At 43.7% G+C, this 16,400-nt stretch overlaps 1 protein-coding gene across 2 annotated transcripts in view; it reads right to left on the reverse strand.

The window, feature by feature from the left end:
• Window positions 1-16,400, reverse strand: part of snx16 (sorting nexin 16) — a 37,817-nt gene that overhangs the window by 2,314 nt on the left and 19,103 nt on the right. For both annotated transcript variants that reach the window (XM_055634234.1, XM_055634233.1), the window contains exons 3-7: window positions 15,189-15,275; window positions 14,244-14,392; window positions 10,329-10,398; window positions 3,296-3,432; window positions 1,934-2,050 (exon numbers count right to left, since the gene is read on the reverse strand). In XM_055634234.1, the coding sequence (XP_055490209.1) occupies window positions 1,934-2,050; window positions 3,296-3,432; window positions 10,329-10,398; window positions 14,244-14,392; window positions 15,189-15,275 (560 nt within the window). The remainder of the gene's footprint in view (window positions 1-1,933; window positions 2,051-3,295; window positions 3,433-10,328; window positions 10,399-14,243; window positions 14,393-15,188; window positions 15,276-16,400) is intronic.

The raw sequence follows: 16,400 nt of genomic DNA on the forward strand, positions 1-16,400 counted from the left end.
AAGTTTGTAGGGTAATTCAACTTTGGTAAAAAATTTAAATTGGCCTCAGTATGTAGGCTAGTGCACAGGGATCGCTGGTCAGTTTGGACTCTGTGGGCCGAAGTGCCCGTTTCTGTGCTGCATGTCTAAACTAAACTGATTCGGAGTCAAATCATCCAGACCAGACCAACCCAGACTCGGTGGCCCGAAGAGCCCGTTTCCACACTGTATCTCTAAACTAAACAAAATATGTCCAGGTAGATACATACAATGACTCATGTGTAGGTTGGGGACTTGGGCAAGGCTTGAGTGTGATCCCAATGTTCAGTCAGCTTGGACCAGTTGGCTTTTAACAGGATATTGCATGTTCCCCAATTATAATGTTTTGGGGTAGGAATCCCAAAGGACGTTCCTTGACCAACATAAATACAGATAATTTCCCAAGAATACAAATGGGAGTGATCAATTTTGCTCATCAGCTTTCATATTTTAAAAGCAAAACATCTTCAACTTCCCTACATAATTCCTATCCTAAACACTCAATATTTGTGCCCAAAGCTTCAGCCAAAAATGAACTGAATACCTGAACAGCTACAGCTGTCCCTTTGGTGAGAATTGCAAAGATTCATAAACTTATGGGAAGAAAAAAAGGCGGCAGAGTGGTTTAGCGGTAGAGTTGCTGCCTTACAGCACCAGAGACCCGGGTTTGATCCCGACTACGGGTGCTCTCTGTACAGTTTGTAAGTTCTCCCTGTGACCTGTGTGGGTTTCCTCTGGGTGCTCTGGTTTCCGCCCTCACTCCAAAGATGTACAGGTTTGTAGGCTAATTAGCTTCGGTAAAATACTTAATTGCCCCAGTGTGTGGGATAGTGTCAGTGTGTGGGTTTACTGGTCGGCACGGGCGTTATGGGCCGAAGGGCCTGTTTTTGCACTGCATCTTAAATAAACATTTCATCTTATTCCAAAATGGCCAACCTGTACCCGAAAAATTCAAATTTAATTAATACAGTTAATAACAATGAAAGATAAGGTGCTGTAGTAACTTAGCGGGTCAGGCAGCATCCCCAGGAGAACATGAATAGATGATGTTTCGGATCGGGGCCCTTCTTCATACTTTGTTTAAAGATAGAAGCAGACAGTGACCAATATTTATCTCTTTGATTTAACTGGCAGATAACATTGTAATCAGCTAATTACCCTCTCCTAGCATCAATGTTAACAAACCCTCCCAAGGACTTAAAAAAACTCATATCAGAGATAACCTCTCCTCAACTTCAGAATCGGTGCAGTTTGCATACTCATTGCGTAGATTCCTCGTCCGTCATCCTCGCAATTAAGCCCGTGAATCATTGCTGCATGTCATTTTTGAGGAAAGTTGGTGTGGGCAGCATGGTACTGTGGCGCAGCTGTAGAGCTGCTGCCTTAAGGGCCTGTCCCACTTATGCGGCTTTTACGCAACATGTTAAAAATTCAGCGGCGACTGGGGAGACTACTCTCGACCATACAGGCAACACCCTGGCGACATGTCACGGGGTGAAGCCTGTATGGTCATGAGTAGTCGCCCAAAGAGTCATATCTTGTTCTGGTCGCCACTGGATTTTCAACATGTTGAAAATTTTCGCCGACCTGTAACGAACTATGCCAGGTGCCGGCAGTCGCCGAAAAAGTTGCGTAAGTGGGACAGGCCCATTACAGCGGCAGAGACTCAGGTTTGATCCCGACTTTGAGTGCTTGTTTGTTACAGGGTTCGTACGTTCTCCCAATGACCTGCATGGGTTTTCTCCGGTTTCCTCCCACACTCCAAAAACGTACAGATTTGTAGGTTGATTGTCTTGGTACAATTGTAAATTGTCCCTAGTGTGTGTAGGATATCATGCGGGGAATCGCTGGTTGGCACAACCACGCTGCATCTCCAAACTAAAACTCAAGTGTAAAGATCTGGGGCAATGGCTACCTGTCATCCTCTATAACAGCTTGGTCAGCTTCTACTGCAGAAGACTCAACTTCGCCACTACATTCACTCTCCTGGCCTGAAGGTCGCCGGGTATTTTCTTGTTCCAAGGACAATTCCCTATAAAAAGATAGAAAAAGCATTTCAATACACAACTTAAAACAATTTGCTGGTTCTTACTGCACACGTTGTATTTTCACAGTTTCTACCAATGAAGCAACAAAAAAAAAAAAAAAAAAAAAGAAAAGAAAATGTAGCAAACTAACCAGAACTGAGAATTATCAAGGATAGACATAAAGTACTGGAATAACTCAGCGGTTAGGCAGCACCTCAGGAGAAAATGGATGGTTGATGTTTCGGGTCAGGACCCTCTTCAAACTAAAAGTTATTGGTAGGGAGCCGAGGATAAGAAAAGGCCTGAACAAGCAGGACCAGCCGAATTATCAGGGGGTGACTTTTCAAAGAACTTGAGACTCATGGAATAAGGTGACACTGGTGGCAGGATGGTTAAAAGCAAATCAACTAGATTCTAAAATGGACATTACATGTAATTCTGTGGTTATTTTGAGAATTATTTTGGATTTGTAAGACGTTTTTTAAAACAGCGCGAGTGGAAGTTATTAATAGCCAAAAAAGGAGCAATTTTGCCCTCAGATTTGACTAAGTTGCTGGAAATAGCTCAAACCGATGAGAGCAAGTGTCAAATAGTCGAGATCCCAAAAGTAAGATGCCAACTATATACATTAACCACTTACAGATTAAAAAATGGATAACCAAGTTTAAAGAGACATTAAAATCACCATCTATAACATTTATAAAATGTTAAAAAATCACAAGACTCAACAAGTGTCTTAATACGAAGATAGACACAAAATGGTGGAGTAACTCAGCAGGACAGGCAGCATCTCTAGAGAGAAGGAATGGGTGATGTTTCGGGTTGAGAGCCTTCTTCAGACTGGTGTCAGGGGAGTGGGCGGTAGAGATAAAATGTAGTCAGAGACAGTAAGACTGGTGGGAGAACTGGGAAGGGGAGGGGATGTAGAGAAGGAAAGCAAGGGCTATCGGAAGTTAGAGAAGTCAATGTTCATACCGCTGGGGTGCAAGCTACCCAGGCGAAGTATGAGGTCCAGTTCCTCCAATTTGCAGTGGGCTTCACTCTGACAATGGAGGAGGCCCAGGACAGAAAGGTCAGATTGGGAATGGGAGGGAGAGTTAAAGTGTTGAGCAACCGGGAGTCAGGTAGGTTTAGGCGGACTGAGGGAAGGTGTTCAGCGAAACGATCGCTGATCCTGTGCTTGCCAATATACCGGAGTCCACACCTGGAACAGCAGATACAGTACATAAGGTGGGATGGTGCCTTAATACCTTACTCTACTTTCTAAAAATTCTATATGAAGATGTTTTTCGTCCAGTAATTTCTTCAAAGCCTCTACTTCCTTCTGTTTATCAGCAAGTTCCTTCTGCAGTCTGTAGTTAGTTTCTTCCAAAGTTTCACAGAATGCCTATGGAAGATAACCATAGATTTAAAACTCAACATTTTTCATCAAACACTGCTTTAGTCATAATTAAATGTGTGTGTGTGGGGGGGGGGGGGGGGGGGGGGAAGAGATTGACAAATTGGGAGTGCAGGAAAAGTTGGAGTGCAGGAAAAGTTACAAAAGACTCCCGAATTAATGGGAAGGAAAGTTCAAGAAGGGATAAGAGAGTAATGTCAGAGCCAATAGTGACCAGTGTGAGAGGGGAGGTGAATACCGAAGTTAGTGTTAATGCACAAAGTATAAGAAATAAACTGGACGAGCTTGAGGCTCAGTTAGAAATTGGCAAGTATGACGTGGTGGGAATTTGAGACATGGCTGCAAGAGGAACAGAGCTGGGAACTGAATATTCAACGGTATACGTCCTATCGAAAAGACAGACAGGTGGGCAGAGGGGGTGGGGTAGCTCTGTTGGTGAGGAATGAAATTCAGTCCCTTGCGAGGGGTGACATAGAATCAGGAGATGTTGAGTCAGTATGGATAGAACTGAGGAATTGTAAGGGTAAAAAGACCCTAATGGGACTTATCTACAGGCCCCCCCAAACAGTAGCCTGGATATAGGGTGCAAATTGAATCAAGAGTTTAAATTGGCATGTCGTAAAGGTAATACTACGGTTATTATGGGGGATTTCAACATGCAGGTAGACTGGGAAAATCAGGTTGGTACTGGACCCCAAGAAAGGGAGTTTGTAGAGTGCCTCCGTGATGGATTCTTAGAGCAGCTTGTACTGGAGCCTACCAGGGAGAAGCCAATTCTGGATTTAGTGTTGTGTAATGAACCGGATTTGATAAGGGAGCCTATCAAATTAAGGATTTGTTAAGGAGCTATCAGGAGGTAGTGACCATAATATGATAAGTTTTAAACAAAGGGGACTATGGAGCCATGAGGGTGGAACTGGCCAAGGTTGACTGGAAAGATACCTTAGCAGGGATGACAGTGGAACAACAACGGCAGGTATTTCTGGGAATATTACAGAAGGTGCAGGATCAGTTCATTCCGAAAAGGAAGAAAGATTCCAACGGGAGTCAGGGGCGACTGTGGCTGACAAGGGAAGTCAGGGACAGTATAAAAATAAAAGAGAAGTAGTACAACATAGCAAAGATGAGTGGGAAACCAGCGGATTGGGTAATGTTTAAAAAGCAACAGAAGATAACTAAAAAGGTAATATGGGGAGAAAAGATGGGGTATGAAGGTAAGCTAGCCAAGAATATAAAGGAGGATAGTAAAAGCTTCTTTTGGTATTTGAAGAGGAACAAAATAGTTAAGACCAAAGTTGGACCCTTGAAGATTGCAAAGGGTGAATTTTTTTATGGGAAACAGAGAAGCGGCAGACGAGTTGAACAGGTACTTTGGATCCGTCTTCACTGAGGACACAAACAATCTCCCTGATGTACTAGTGGCTAGAGGATCTGGGGTGATGGAGGAACTGAAGGAAATCCACATTAGGCAGGAAATTGTGTTGGGTAAACAGATGGGACTGAAGGCTGATAAATCCCCAGGGCCTGATGGTCTGCATCCCAGGGTACTTAAGGAACTGGCTCTAGAAATCGTGGACGCATTGGTGATCATTTTCCAATGTTGTATAGATTCAGGATCAGTTCCTGTGGATTGGAGGGTAGCTACTGTTATCCTACTTTTTAAGAAAGGCAGGAGAGAGAAAACAGGGAATTATAGACCAGTTAGCCTGACATCGGTGGTAGGAAAGAGGCTGGAGTCAATTATAAAAGATGAAATAGCAGCACATTTGCACAGCAGCAACAAGATCGGTCCGAGTCAGCATGGATTTACGAAGGGAAAATCATGCTTGACTAATCTTTTGGAATTTTTTGAGGATGTAACTGGGAAAATGGACAAGGGAGAGCCAATGGATGTAGTGTACCTGGACTTTCAGAAAGCATTTGATAAGGTCCCACATAGGAGATTAGTGGGCAAAAGTAGGGCACATGGTATTGGGGGTAGAGTGCTGACATGGATAGAAAATTGGTTGGCAGACAGGAAACAAAGAGTAGGGATTAATGGGTCCCTTTCAGAATGGCAGGCAGTGACTAGTGGGGTACCACAAGGCTCTGTGCTGGGACCAAAGCTATTTACAATATACATCAATGATTTAGATGAAGGAATTACAAGTAACATTAGCAAATTTGAAGATGACACAAAGCTGGGTGGCAATGTGAACTATGAAGAGGATGCTATGAGGATGCAGGGCGACTTGGACAGGTTGGGTGAGTGGGCAGATGCATGGCGGATGCAGTTTAATGTGGATAAATGTGAGGTTATCCACGTTGGTAGCAAAAACAGGAAGGCAGATTACTATCAAAATGGTGTCAAGTTGGGAAAAGGGGAAGTACAACAGGATCTGGGGGTCCTTGTTCATCAATGAAAGCAAGCATGCAGGTACAGCAGGCAGGGTAAAAAGCAAATGGCATGTTTGCCTTCATAACAAGAGGAGTTGAGTATAGGAGCAAAGAGTTCCTTCTGCAGTTGTACAGGGCCCTAGTGAGACCATACCTGGAATACTGTGTTTAAGAAGGAACTGCAGATGCTGGAAAATCGAAGGTAGCCAAAATTGCTAGAGAAACTCAGCGGGTGAGGCAGCATCTATGGAGTGAAGGAAATAGGCAACGTTTCGGGTCGAAACCCTTCGTGTGAAGAAGGGTATCGACCCGAAACCAGTCCAGAGTCCAGAACCAGGGGCCACAGTTTAAGAAGGGGTAAGCCATTTAGAACAGAGATGAGGAAACACTTTTTCACACAGAGAGTTGTGAGTCTGTGGAATTATCTGCCTCAGAGGGCGGTTCTCTGGATACTTTCAAGAGAGAGCTAGATAGGGCTCTTAAGGATAGCGGAGTCAGGAGATATGGGGAGAAGGCAGGAATGGGGTACTGATTGTGGATGATCAGCCATGATCACATTGAATGGCAGAGTTCGCTCAAAGGGCCTACTCCTGCACCTATTGTCTAACTGTAGTGTATTATTCCAAGATATGTCAAACAGAAAATGATTAGCATCTAGAGAACTAAAACTGAAATTAAACAATGGCATAATTCCAGCATTTAGGATGTTTTAACTTTACAGTAGTTAATTTTCCTTTATATTGATACCATCAATTACATAGTCTAAATCTGCAGCCATATGACTGAGTTAATAAAATTGTGAAAATAATTCTGAGTCCGAAGTTACATGTTACATTTGTTACACCCACAAGAAGCCCTTAATTATAACCAGAGTTTTGAAGTGAAGTTATAATTCAATAAAGACATGATGCAGCAACCACCAAACACTGAAAACAGTTTGAATACCAGTGTGTAGTAACGAGGAACTGCTGATGCTGCCTTACAAAAAAAGTGCTGGAGTAATTTAACAGGTCAGGCAGCATCTTTGAAGAAAGGTCTTGGCACGAAACGTCACCTACCCATGTTCCCCAGAGATGCTGACTACTGCCTGACCCGATTAGTTAGCCCAGTGCTTGGTTTGTTTGTGTAAACTAGTTTCATCTACCAGTTACCACCCTTCATGATCATTATCTGCATTCCTCTGGTACATCATGCAAAATTAGGTTTGCTGCACTTACAAAATGCCGATTTATACTGTCATTGACCAGAACAGTGAATATTTTCTATCGTGTCAGGTTTTCATAGATGCATAAAACTCTGAAAGATCATGTCTGTGTATACAATGGAATATCGACAAAATTCTTAATGAAATGTTGAATATTACTGGAACTTAGTTTAGAAATTTATTGAGTACTTTTTGAAACCATAAATATGGTATTGTAAGTGAAAGGACTCTACTTTAGACCGTCACTGTGCTCTTAGGCCCTGAGAACAATAAGTACACGCCCCTCACAGATTTTCTGGCAACTGGCAGTCCGGCACCTCCATTAATCCAGACAAAATTTCAAGAGCGCACTTGAAAATCCCACTGCAGGTCCCTCTGAAAATGTGGCGTCTAGGCCAGGTGAGGCAGCGGATTCCAACCTTATTGGGACTTCTGCAGCCGATCGGCAGATCAAATTTGCCGCCTGCAGCTTGGGCTCTAGAACTCAGCACTGGTTGGAGCCGGCAGATCTGTCCTCATCGTCAACTTCCGAGCCAGATATCTCAGCCTCCGCCGACCGTTTAAACTCCACTTGGAGACCGTGACCCCTGTTGGTCTGGCAAAACAGATAATCCAGAAAATTCTGGAACTAAGGGTGTTGGAAAATCAGTGGCGGAGCTGGAAACAAGGAACTGCAGTTGCTGGTTTCCAAAAAAAGACACCAAGTGCTGGAGTAACTCAGCAGGTCAGGCTGCATTCCTGGAGAACATGGATGAATGACGTTTCAGGTTGGGACCCTTATTCAGACTCTAATCGGTTGACTGGAGACCTAATCCATTTCTGTTGACGTTGATTAAGAAATAAACATTGGCCACAACATGGGGGGAAATAGACAATAGATGCAGGAGTAGGCCATTCGGCTCTTCGAGCCAGCACTGCCATTCAATGTGATCATGGCTGATTATCCCCAATTAGAACTCCGTTCCTGCCTTCTCCCCGGATTTTCCCCAAATTACTGCAGCATGTCATGGGATCTTTTATCTCCACTCAAGAGTACAACCAAGACCTTTATTTAATGTTTCATTGAAAAGACTAGCTCAGACAGTACACCCATTTCCGCAGAGCTGAACTGGAATGTCAGCTTGGATTTGTGCAACTGAGAAATGCTTTGGAGATTTTATGTGCATTCTATACTACAAAGCAAGGAGCAGAGGATTAGTGCCAACATTGCCATGTGGTCTAAGGAGCACAGATTTCTTTCATATGTTTGGCTGGAGTACAATGTATACACTTTAAAGGACGAAGGAATGAGTACAAGGGAATGCGTTTGGAAATAGAGAAGTTACAAATCAGATAGGACTCGGGGTCTCTCAAATTCAATGGGATCAGACTATGTACACTCCCTCAGAGCACAGGAACATTGTAATTTAAACTGGACGTTGGTGATAGGAAGTGCCAAATTAGAAATCATTTTGAAGTCGTTCTTCAAACCCTTGAGTTTAGTTTAGCCTAGTTTAGAGATACAGTTCGGCCCACCAAGTCCACACCGACCAGCGATCCCCGCACACTAACACTACCCGACACACGTTAGGGAGAATTTTCCATTTATACCAAGCCAATTAACCTACAAACCTGTACATCTTTGAAGTGCGGGAGAAAACCGACGATCTCGGAGAAAACTCACACAGGTCACGGGGAGAACGTACAAACTCCATAGACAGCACCCTTAGTCAGGATCGAACCCGGGTCTCTGGCGCTGTAAGGCGACAGCTTTACCGCCACGTCACCCTGCCATCCTGTTAATTAGTTTTAATTGATCTCTTTCCCCATATATGGAAAGGTAAATGAGATAGCCACCCAAGTACAAGTTTGAATTGTAACCAAATATCAATCAATACCAGTTGGGCCCAAGGGCTCGTTTCCTTGCTCTCGGACTGCTGCTTTCTTCTGACCGGACACCCCACCCACACCAACCGCATCCAAAGAGGCATGCCTTTTGTCAAGGGGAATGGCCACAGGGACTCCAATTCTCTGACTACTCCTCTGCTGGTGGTCACCCATCCACTTTCTGCCTCTACCCTAGGCGTGACCACCTCACAGTAACTTTATCTATGACCTCCTCGGCCTCAGATGATCCAGAGGTTGTCCAGCTGCTGCTCCAGTTTCCAGTTTCATGATGCGGACACCTCACACGGGTATAGGCCTCGGGGATACAAAGTCTCCCCGACTCACCACATCCTGCACCAGGAGCATTCCACTGCCCTAACTACCCTCCTTCACTGTACCAGACCAAGGAAAGTTTAAGAAAGATCATCCCTTTTCCCCAACGGCACCCTCTATGCCGAAGCATCTCAAGTCAAAGTCTCACACTTACATTCCACACTGCACTTGTCCTTTCGGATCAACCTCCTCCGCTTGTATCAACCTTCCTTTTATACACCCGCTAAGAAACTGTCATGCAAGGATGTTTATTTTAAAGCCTTCAGATTGGCCATCAGGGCGGCACAGCGGTACAGTTTCTGTCTTACAGGGACCCGGGTTCGATCCTGACTACGGGTGCTGTCTGTACAGAGTTTGCATGTTCTCCCCGTGACCTGCGTGGGTTTTCTCTGGGTGCTCAGATTTCCTCCAACACTCTACAAAGATTTGTAGGATAATTGGCTTTGGTAAAATCATAAATTATAAATTATCCTTAGTATGTGTAGGATAGTGTTATTGTGCAGGGATCACTGGTCGACCAAAGGGCCCGTTTCCACGTCTAACCCCAAATACTAATAAACATCTCACTGGGAGGCTTCATAAACAGGCTGGCCTCTATTATTAAAAGTCCCGCGCTGCTGCATCTGTTTAGTTTTAATTTTAGCTCGTCTGACTAAAACTCATCGTAGCTTGTTGAACTGTGGGTTGCCACGAGTGGGTACTGAGATTGAGGAACAATACTAGCTCAAGTTAACATTTGCAGTAACATTTCTGCCGTTTGCTTTCGTACAAAAACCTTTTGCCTTCCATCACAGTGAGGAGGTGCCTGATGAGCTCACTGTGGTGGATGTTAATTTGTGTTTATTGTGTGCTTTTGTCATTTTGGTACTATATGTAGGATTGCAAGGCAACATAACTTCGTTCAGACCGCAAGGTCTGAATGACAATAAAGGCTACTTTGACTTTGACTTTGTAATGCTTACGACTTGCGTAGTCCTATGCATGGTTAAATTAGAACCCATTGTTATCAACACCACCCACGCCTACATTCCTCAACATGTAGAAGAATCATGCCACTGCTGTAGGAAAACCATGCACACACCCAGATAATTAAAGCAAAACTTACCCTGCTCTCTTCTAGACTGTCAAAGGGACCTGGCGGGTCATCCAGACATAAAAACTCTCTCACCGAAGTGCTGCAAGGACAAAAAACATTAAAAATATGAATTTTATTGCAGAAATGTACAGGATTCAGGTTCCATATAAGAGATTAGTTCCCGACTAGGTCCCACATAAGAGATTAGTATGCAAACTGCCTCTAATTCGTTGAAAGCACCTCAAATATGGCAGGTCAAATATTCCAAGCGGAGGGCAGGATATGGCTAAGGGTTATCCCCAAGTAAGAAATATACATCATGATGGACTAACTCAGAGGGTCAGGCAACATCTCTGAAGAAAAAGGAACAGGTGACGTTTTGGGTCGCGACCCTTCCTCAATCCCGAAATGTCACCCATTCCTTTTCTCCAGAGATGCTGTCTGACCCACTGAGTCACTCCAGCTTATTGTGTCCATCTTCAGTGTATGGCAGCATCTGCAATTCCTTCCTACACAGAAATACACAAGTACTGCTCCACTGATAGAGGGGCAAAATCCTCGAGCTTACAAACCTAGAGTTGTGTGCAACCCAAACTCCAGTGTAATATTTCTTGTGTGTGGATTTATTTTAACATGGAAAGACTATTGTACACCAGCAGTTCATAAGAACATTATCAGAGTAAAGTCTTGGTTCAGTAACAAATGGGTCTATCAAAGCCAATTAACATACAAACCCACATGTCTTTGGAATGTGGGAGGAAACCGGAGCACCTGGAGAAAACCCACGCGATCACAGGGAGAACATACAAACTTCATACAGACAACACCCGTAGTCAGGATCGAACCTGGGTCTCTGCCATGGCAAGGGAACAACTGTACCAATGCGCCACCATGCCGCCACTCATGCTCTTCTTTAGTGGTTGATGCACATGACCCGAGTAGTGGGGATTGTCAAACGAGGTTCGAGTCAGAAGAGAGCAGTTATCAGGCACTTCACTGATCAACATTTTCTAATCATGTCATAAATGATAGGAGCAGAATTAGGCTATGCGGCCCATCAAGCCTACTCTGCCATTCAATCATGGCTGATTTATCTCCCTCCTAATCCCATTCTCTTGCCGTCTCCCCATAACCCCCGACACCTGTACTAATCAAGATTCTATCCATCTCGGCCTTAAAAATATCCATTGACTTCGCCTCCACCACCTTCTGTGGCAATGAATCCCACAGATTCACCACCCTCTGACCAAAGAAGTTCCTCACCTCCTGCCTAAAGGAACATCCTTTTATTCGGAGGCTATGACTTCTGGTCCTAGACTCTCCCACTAGTGGAAACATCCTCTCCACATCCACTCTATCCAAGCCAAGTAAACAGCAGTTTGGAAAACTAGTTCCCAGGTTTGCAAGTTATTTAACTCACAGCCAACTGTAAAATTCAGCACATGCCATATAACCGAACAATTATAGCGTGTTTTTCATGCTTTTTACTTGTAGGTATGGGTGAACAAATTTAATTATCATGGCCCAGCTGATCATTCTCTAATAGTTTATCATTTACATGTTTCCATCTCTAATTTGCTCTGCCATATTGAAATACAGAAATGCAAATTTTGTGGAATTACCTGTCGAACCTGGTTTCAGAGTTCACATGCAATTCCTGATGGTTCTTTGAATCAATTGTCAATGCTAATGAACAATGGAACAGATTAAAAATGATAAACATGGGTTAGATTGAGGCACTCGGGAGTTGAATTATGCACGAGAGGGGAACAGGATTTGTTGCACAAATGTCCCAGTAAAATCAAAACGGCCTTGTTATCCACAGTAGTGCATCCGTGGATAACAAGGGGAATCAGGGATAGTATCAAAACAAAAGATGAAGCATACAAATTAGCCAGAAGAACATTGAAACATAGAAAATAGGTGCAGGAGTAGGCCATTCGGCCCTTCGAGCCTGCACCACTATTCAATATGATCATGGCTGATCATCCAACTCGGTATCCTGTACCTGCTTTCTCTCCATACCCCTTGATCCCTTTAGCCACCAGGACCACATCTAACTCCCTCTTAAATATAGCCAATAAACTGGCCTCAACTACATTCTGTGGCAGAGAATTCCAGAGATTCACCACTTTCTGTGTGAAAAATGGTTTTCTCATCTCAGTTCCAGAAGATTTCCCCCTTAGCCTTAAACTGTGACCCCTTGTTCTGAAAGTCAGGAAGTGGTGTTAGGTAAAAGCAGCCTTCCAGAGGACTTGGAGAAATTCAGAGTCCAGCAGAGGACAAAGGACTTAATTAGGAAAGGGAAAATAGATTATGATAGAAAACTGGCAGGGAACAGAAAAACTGACTGCAAAAGCCTTTATAGATATGTGAAGAGAAAAAGATTAGTTAAAACTAATGTAGGTCCCTGCAGTCAGAAACAGGCGAATTGATCATGGGGATCAAGGACATGGCAGACCAAATGAATTACTACTTTGGTTCCGCATTCATTAAGGAAAATATAAATAATCTGCCAGAAATAGCAGGGGACCAGGGGTCAAATGAGATGGAGAGAGAAAACGGGGAATTACAGACCAGTTAGTCTAACTTCGGTAGTGGGAAAATTCTGGAGTCAGTTATTAAAGATGGGATAGCAGCACATTTGGAAAGTGGTGAAATCATTGGACAAAGTCAGCATGGATTTATGAAAGGTAAATCATGTCTGACGAAGCTTATAGAATTTTTCGAGGATCTAACTAGTAGAGTGGATAAGAGAGATCCAGTGGATGTGTTATATCTGGACTTTCAGTAGGCTTTCGACTAGGTCCCACATAAGAGATTAGTATGCAAACTTAAAGCACACGGTATTGGGGGTTCAGTATTGATGTGGATAGAGAACTGGCTGGCAGACAGAAAGCAAAGAGTAGGAGTAAACGGGTCCTTTTCAGAATCACATGCAGTGACTAGTGGGGTACAGCAAGGCTCAGTGCTGGGACCCCAGCTATTTACAATACATATTAATGATTTGGATGAGGGAATGGAATGCAACATCTCCAAGTTTGCGGATGACACGAAGCTGGGGGACAGTGTTAGCTGTGAGGAGGATGCTAGGAGGCTGCAAGGTGGCTTGGATAGGTTGGGTGAGTAGGCAATGGCATGGCAGATGCAGTTTAATGTGGATAAATTTGAGGTTACCCACTTTGGTGGCAAGAACAGGAAAGTAGACTATTATCTGAATGGTGGCCGATTAGGAAAGGGGGAGATGCAACAAGACCTGGGTGTCATGGTACACCAGTCATTGAAAGTAGGCATGCAGTTGCAGCAGGCAGTGAAGAAAGTGAATGGTATGTTAGCATTCATAGCAAAAGGATTTGAGTATAGGAGCAGGGGGGTTCTACTGCAGTTGTACAGGGCCTTGGTGAGACCATACCTGGAGTATTGCTTACAGTTTTGGTCTCCTAATCTGAGGAAAGACATTCTTGCCATAATTCTTAAGGGGTTGGACAGGCTAGATGCAAGAAGATTGTTCCCGATGTCGGGGAAGTCCAGAACAAGGGATCACAGTTTAAGGATAAGGGGGAAGTCTTTTAGGACCGAGATGAGAATTGCTTTTTTCCACACACAGAGATTGGCGAATCTGTGGAATTCTCTGCCACAGAAAGTAGTTGAGGCCAGTTCATTGGCTATATTTAAGAGGGAGTTAAATGTGGCCCTTGTGGCTAAAGGGATCAGGGGGTATAGAGAGAAGGCAGGTACAGGATACTGAGTTGGATGATCAGCCATGATCATATTGAATGGCGGTGCAGGTTCGAAGGGCCGAATGGCCTACTCCTGCACCTATTTTCTATGTTTCGATATTTACGTTACAGCGGCAGAGACGCAGGTTCGATCCTGACCACGAGTGTTGTCTGCACGGCGTTTATACCTGCACCGCAAGCATACTTGCACAAAGTTTTTACATACCTGTTAGCGATATCTTTGTGAGCTACCAGATTTTGCAGAAATGCCTGGAGTCCAAGCTGACGTTCCTCCAGAAAGTTGGTGTCGTAATTATCCTTGAACCAGCGTTTGGGAGGGAGTGCGAGGCGGAAACCAGGAAACATTTCCTTCAACTGGAAGAAATTAGAATCATTTTAGATTCCAAAATGGCACTGTAAAGCCCAACTCAATGATCAAAATTTTGGTCATCCACTCTTGTTTTTCTTGAGCACCTCTCACAAATTGTGGTCAATTTTACCAAACAGGCTTTACACTTAAGAGATATCAATGTCAGCAAGTGAGATTTTTTTTTTTTAAATCTTCAAGCTAAGTTTTCTTTTTAATTTGTGGTAACTAGCAAGGACAGTTTCTTCCCAGAGTTAACAGGCAACTAAATCACCCTACCACAACTAGAGAGTAGTCCTGAACTACTATTTACCTCATTGGTGACCCTCAGACCATTTTTGATTGGACTTTACTAGCTTTACCTTGCACTAAACCTTATTCCCTGTAAATGGTTCAATTGCAATCATCTATATTCTTTCCACTGACCGTTTAGCATGCAAAACAAAACTTTTCACTGTTCCTCGGTACACGTGACAATAAACTAATCGGAGGATCTCCCATTGACAGGCTTGCAAGAGATCATGCCATTAATTCAGTTTGCAAGGAACATGGATAAGACAGGTTTAGAGGGATATGGGCCCAACATGGGCAGATGGGACCACCGAAGCTGGGACATATTGGCCGGTGTGGGCAAGTTGGGCTGAAGGGCCTGTTTCCATGCCCTATCGCTGTATGACGTGGAGGAAAAAATAGTATATGTGTATATTCGGGAGATAGTGTACTTGCACCTATTCAGCAGTATTCCTTTGTATCTCTGTACTTTTTGCAAGCAAATAGAAGACAATTTTAAAATGTGTTACCTACCTTATCATTTAGTCGTGAAAAATCTGTGTATCTCCTGAAAACCACCCAGTTTTCTTCTAGATGATTTTTCACAAGCACTTTGTAAACCTATAGCAAGACACAAACATGATAACATTGTAAACTCCTGTGCAGCATTTAGGAACATAGGTCAAGCACTGACGCCACAGTGGTGCAGCGGTGGAGCTACTGCTTTACAGCCCCAGAGACCCGGGTTCGATCCCAACTATGGATGCTTGTCAGGTACGGAGTTTGCACGTTCTCCCCGTGACCGCGTGGGTTTTCTCCGAGATCTTTGGTTTCCTCACATTCTCCAAAGACGTACAGGCTTGTCGGTTAATTGGCTTGTTGTAAATGTATAAGATTGTCCCTAGTTTTGCAGAGTAGTTTTAATGTGCGGGGGATCGCTGGTCTGTGTGAACTTGATGGGCCGAAGGGCCGTTTCCGTGCTCTATCTAAACTAAGTCATGTCCAATTGATTGTCAAGTAAAAATATTGAAGCCAAGATTTCTCTCTTGAATTAAGTAAAGCAGTTACATAACTAGGCGCCCTCCTCTGCAAATTCGCCACCCAAGATGGCGTTGCAGCTGTGCCTGACTGCGCAGTCGTGAGTAAAGAGAGTAGAGTAGGGGATAGACCCAAAATACTGGAGTAACTCAGCAGGACTGGCAGCATCTCTGGAGAGAAGGAATGGGGGACTAAGTGCGCAGCCTCAAGGTGTCCTGCATTGATGGTCAGCAAGGTTTTCTTTTGCCAATTTGTACCGATCAAACAAAATACAGTCACTATATTGTTGCCATAGCAATACCATTTGATTAGGAACAAACTTGAGACTTTCTGGTTTGCACATCCTAGTGCAACCTGACAGTGGAAAGGGATGCTATTGTAAAAGTAGTTTCCGATCATCTTATGCATGCCTTTTCTGACAAAGCAATCTTTCTTGCCAGAAGTCATCTGGTAACTCATCCACGTGATTATTCCAAAAGTGAACCTAAGGGATCTAATCGAGTCAAAGTGGGGAACCAGGCCCTTCGGTCCAACATGCACACGTCGACCAATCTACACTAGTTCTACCATAGATCAGTCATGATTGAATGGCTGAGTAGACTTGATTGGCTGAATGGCCTAATTCTGCTCCTTTCGCTTGGAGCTATCTAAATATTTCTTAAACGCTGCAAAAATAATCTAAGAACTAAAGCAATCACGAACGTGAAG

The sequence above is a fragment of the Leucoraja erinacea genome, chromosome 4, assembly GCF_028641065.1.
Source record: "Leucoraja erinacea ecotype New England chromosome 4, Leri_hhj_1, whole genome shotgun sequence".
Taxonomy (NCBI): Eukaryota; Metazoa; Chordata; class Chondrichthyes; order Rajiformes; family Rajidae; genus Leucoraja; species Leucoraja erinaceus.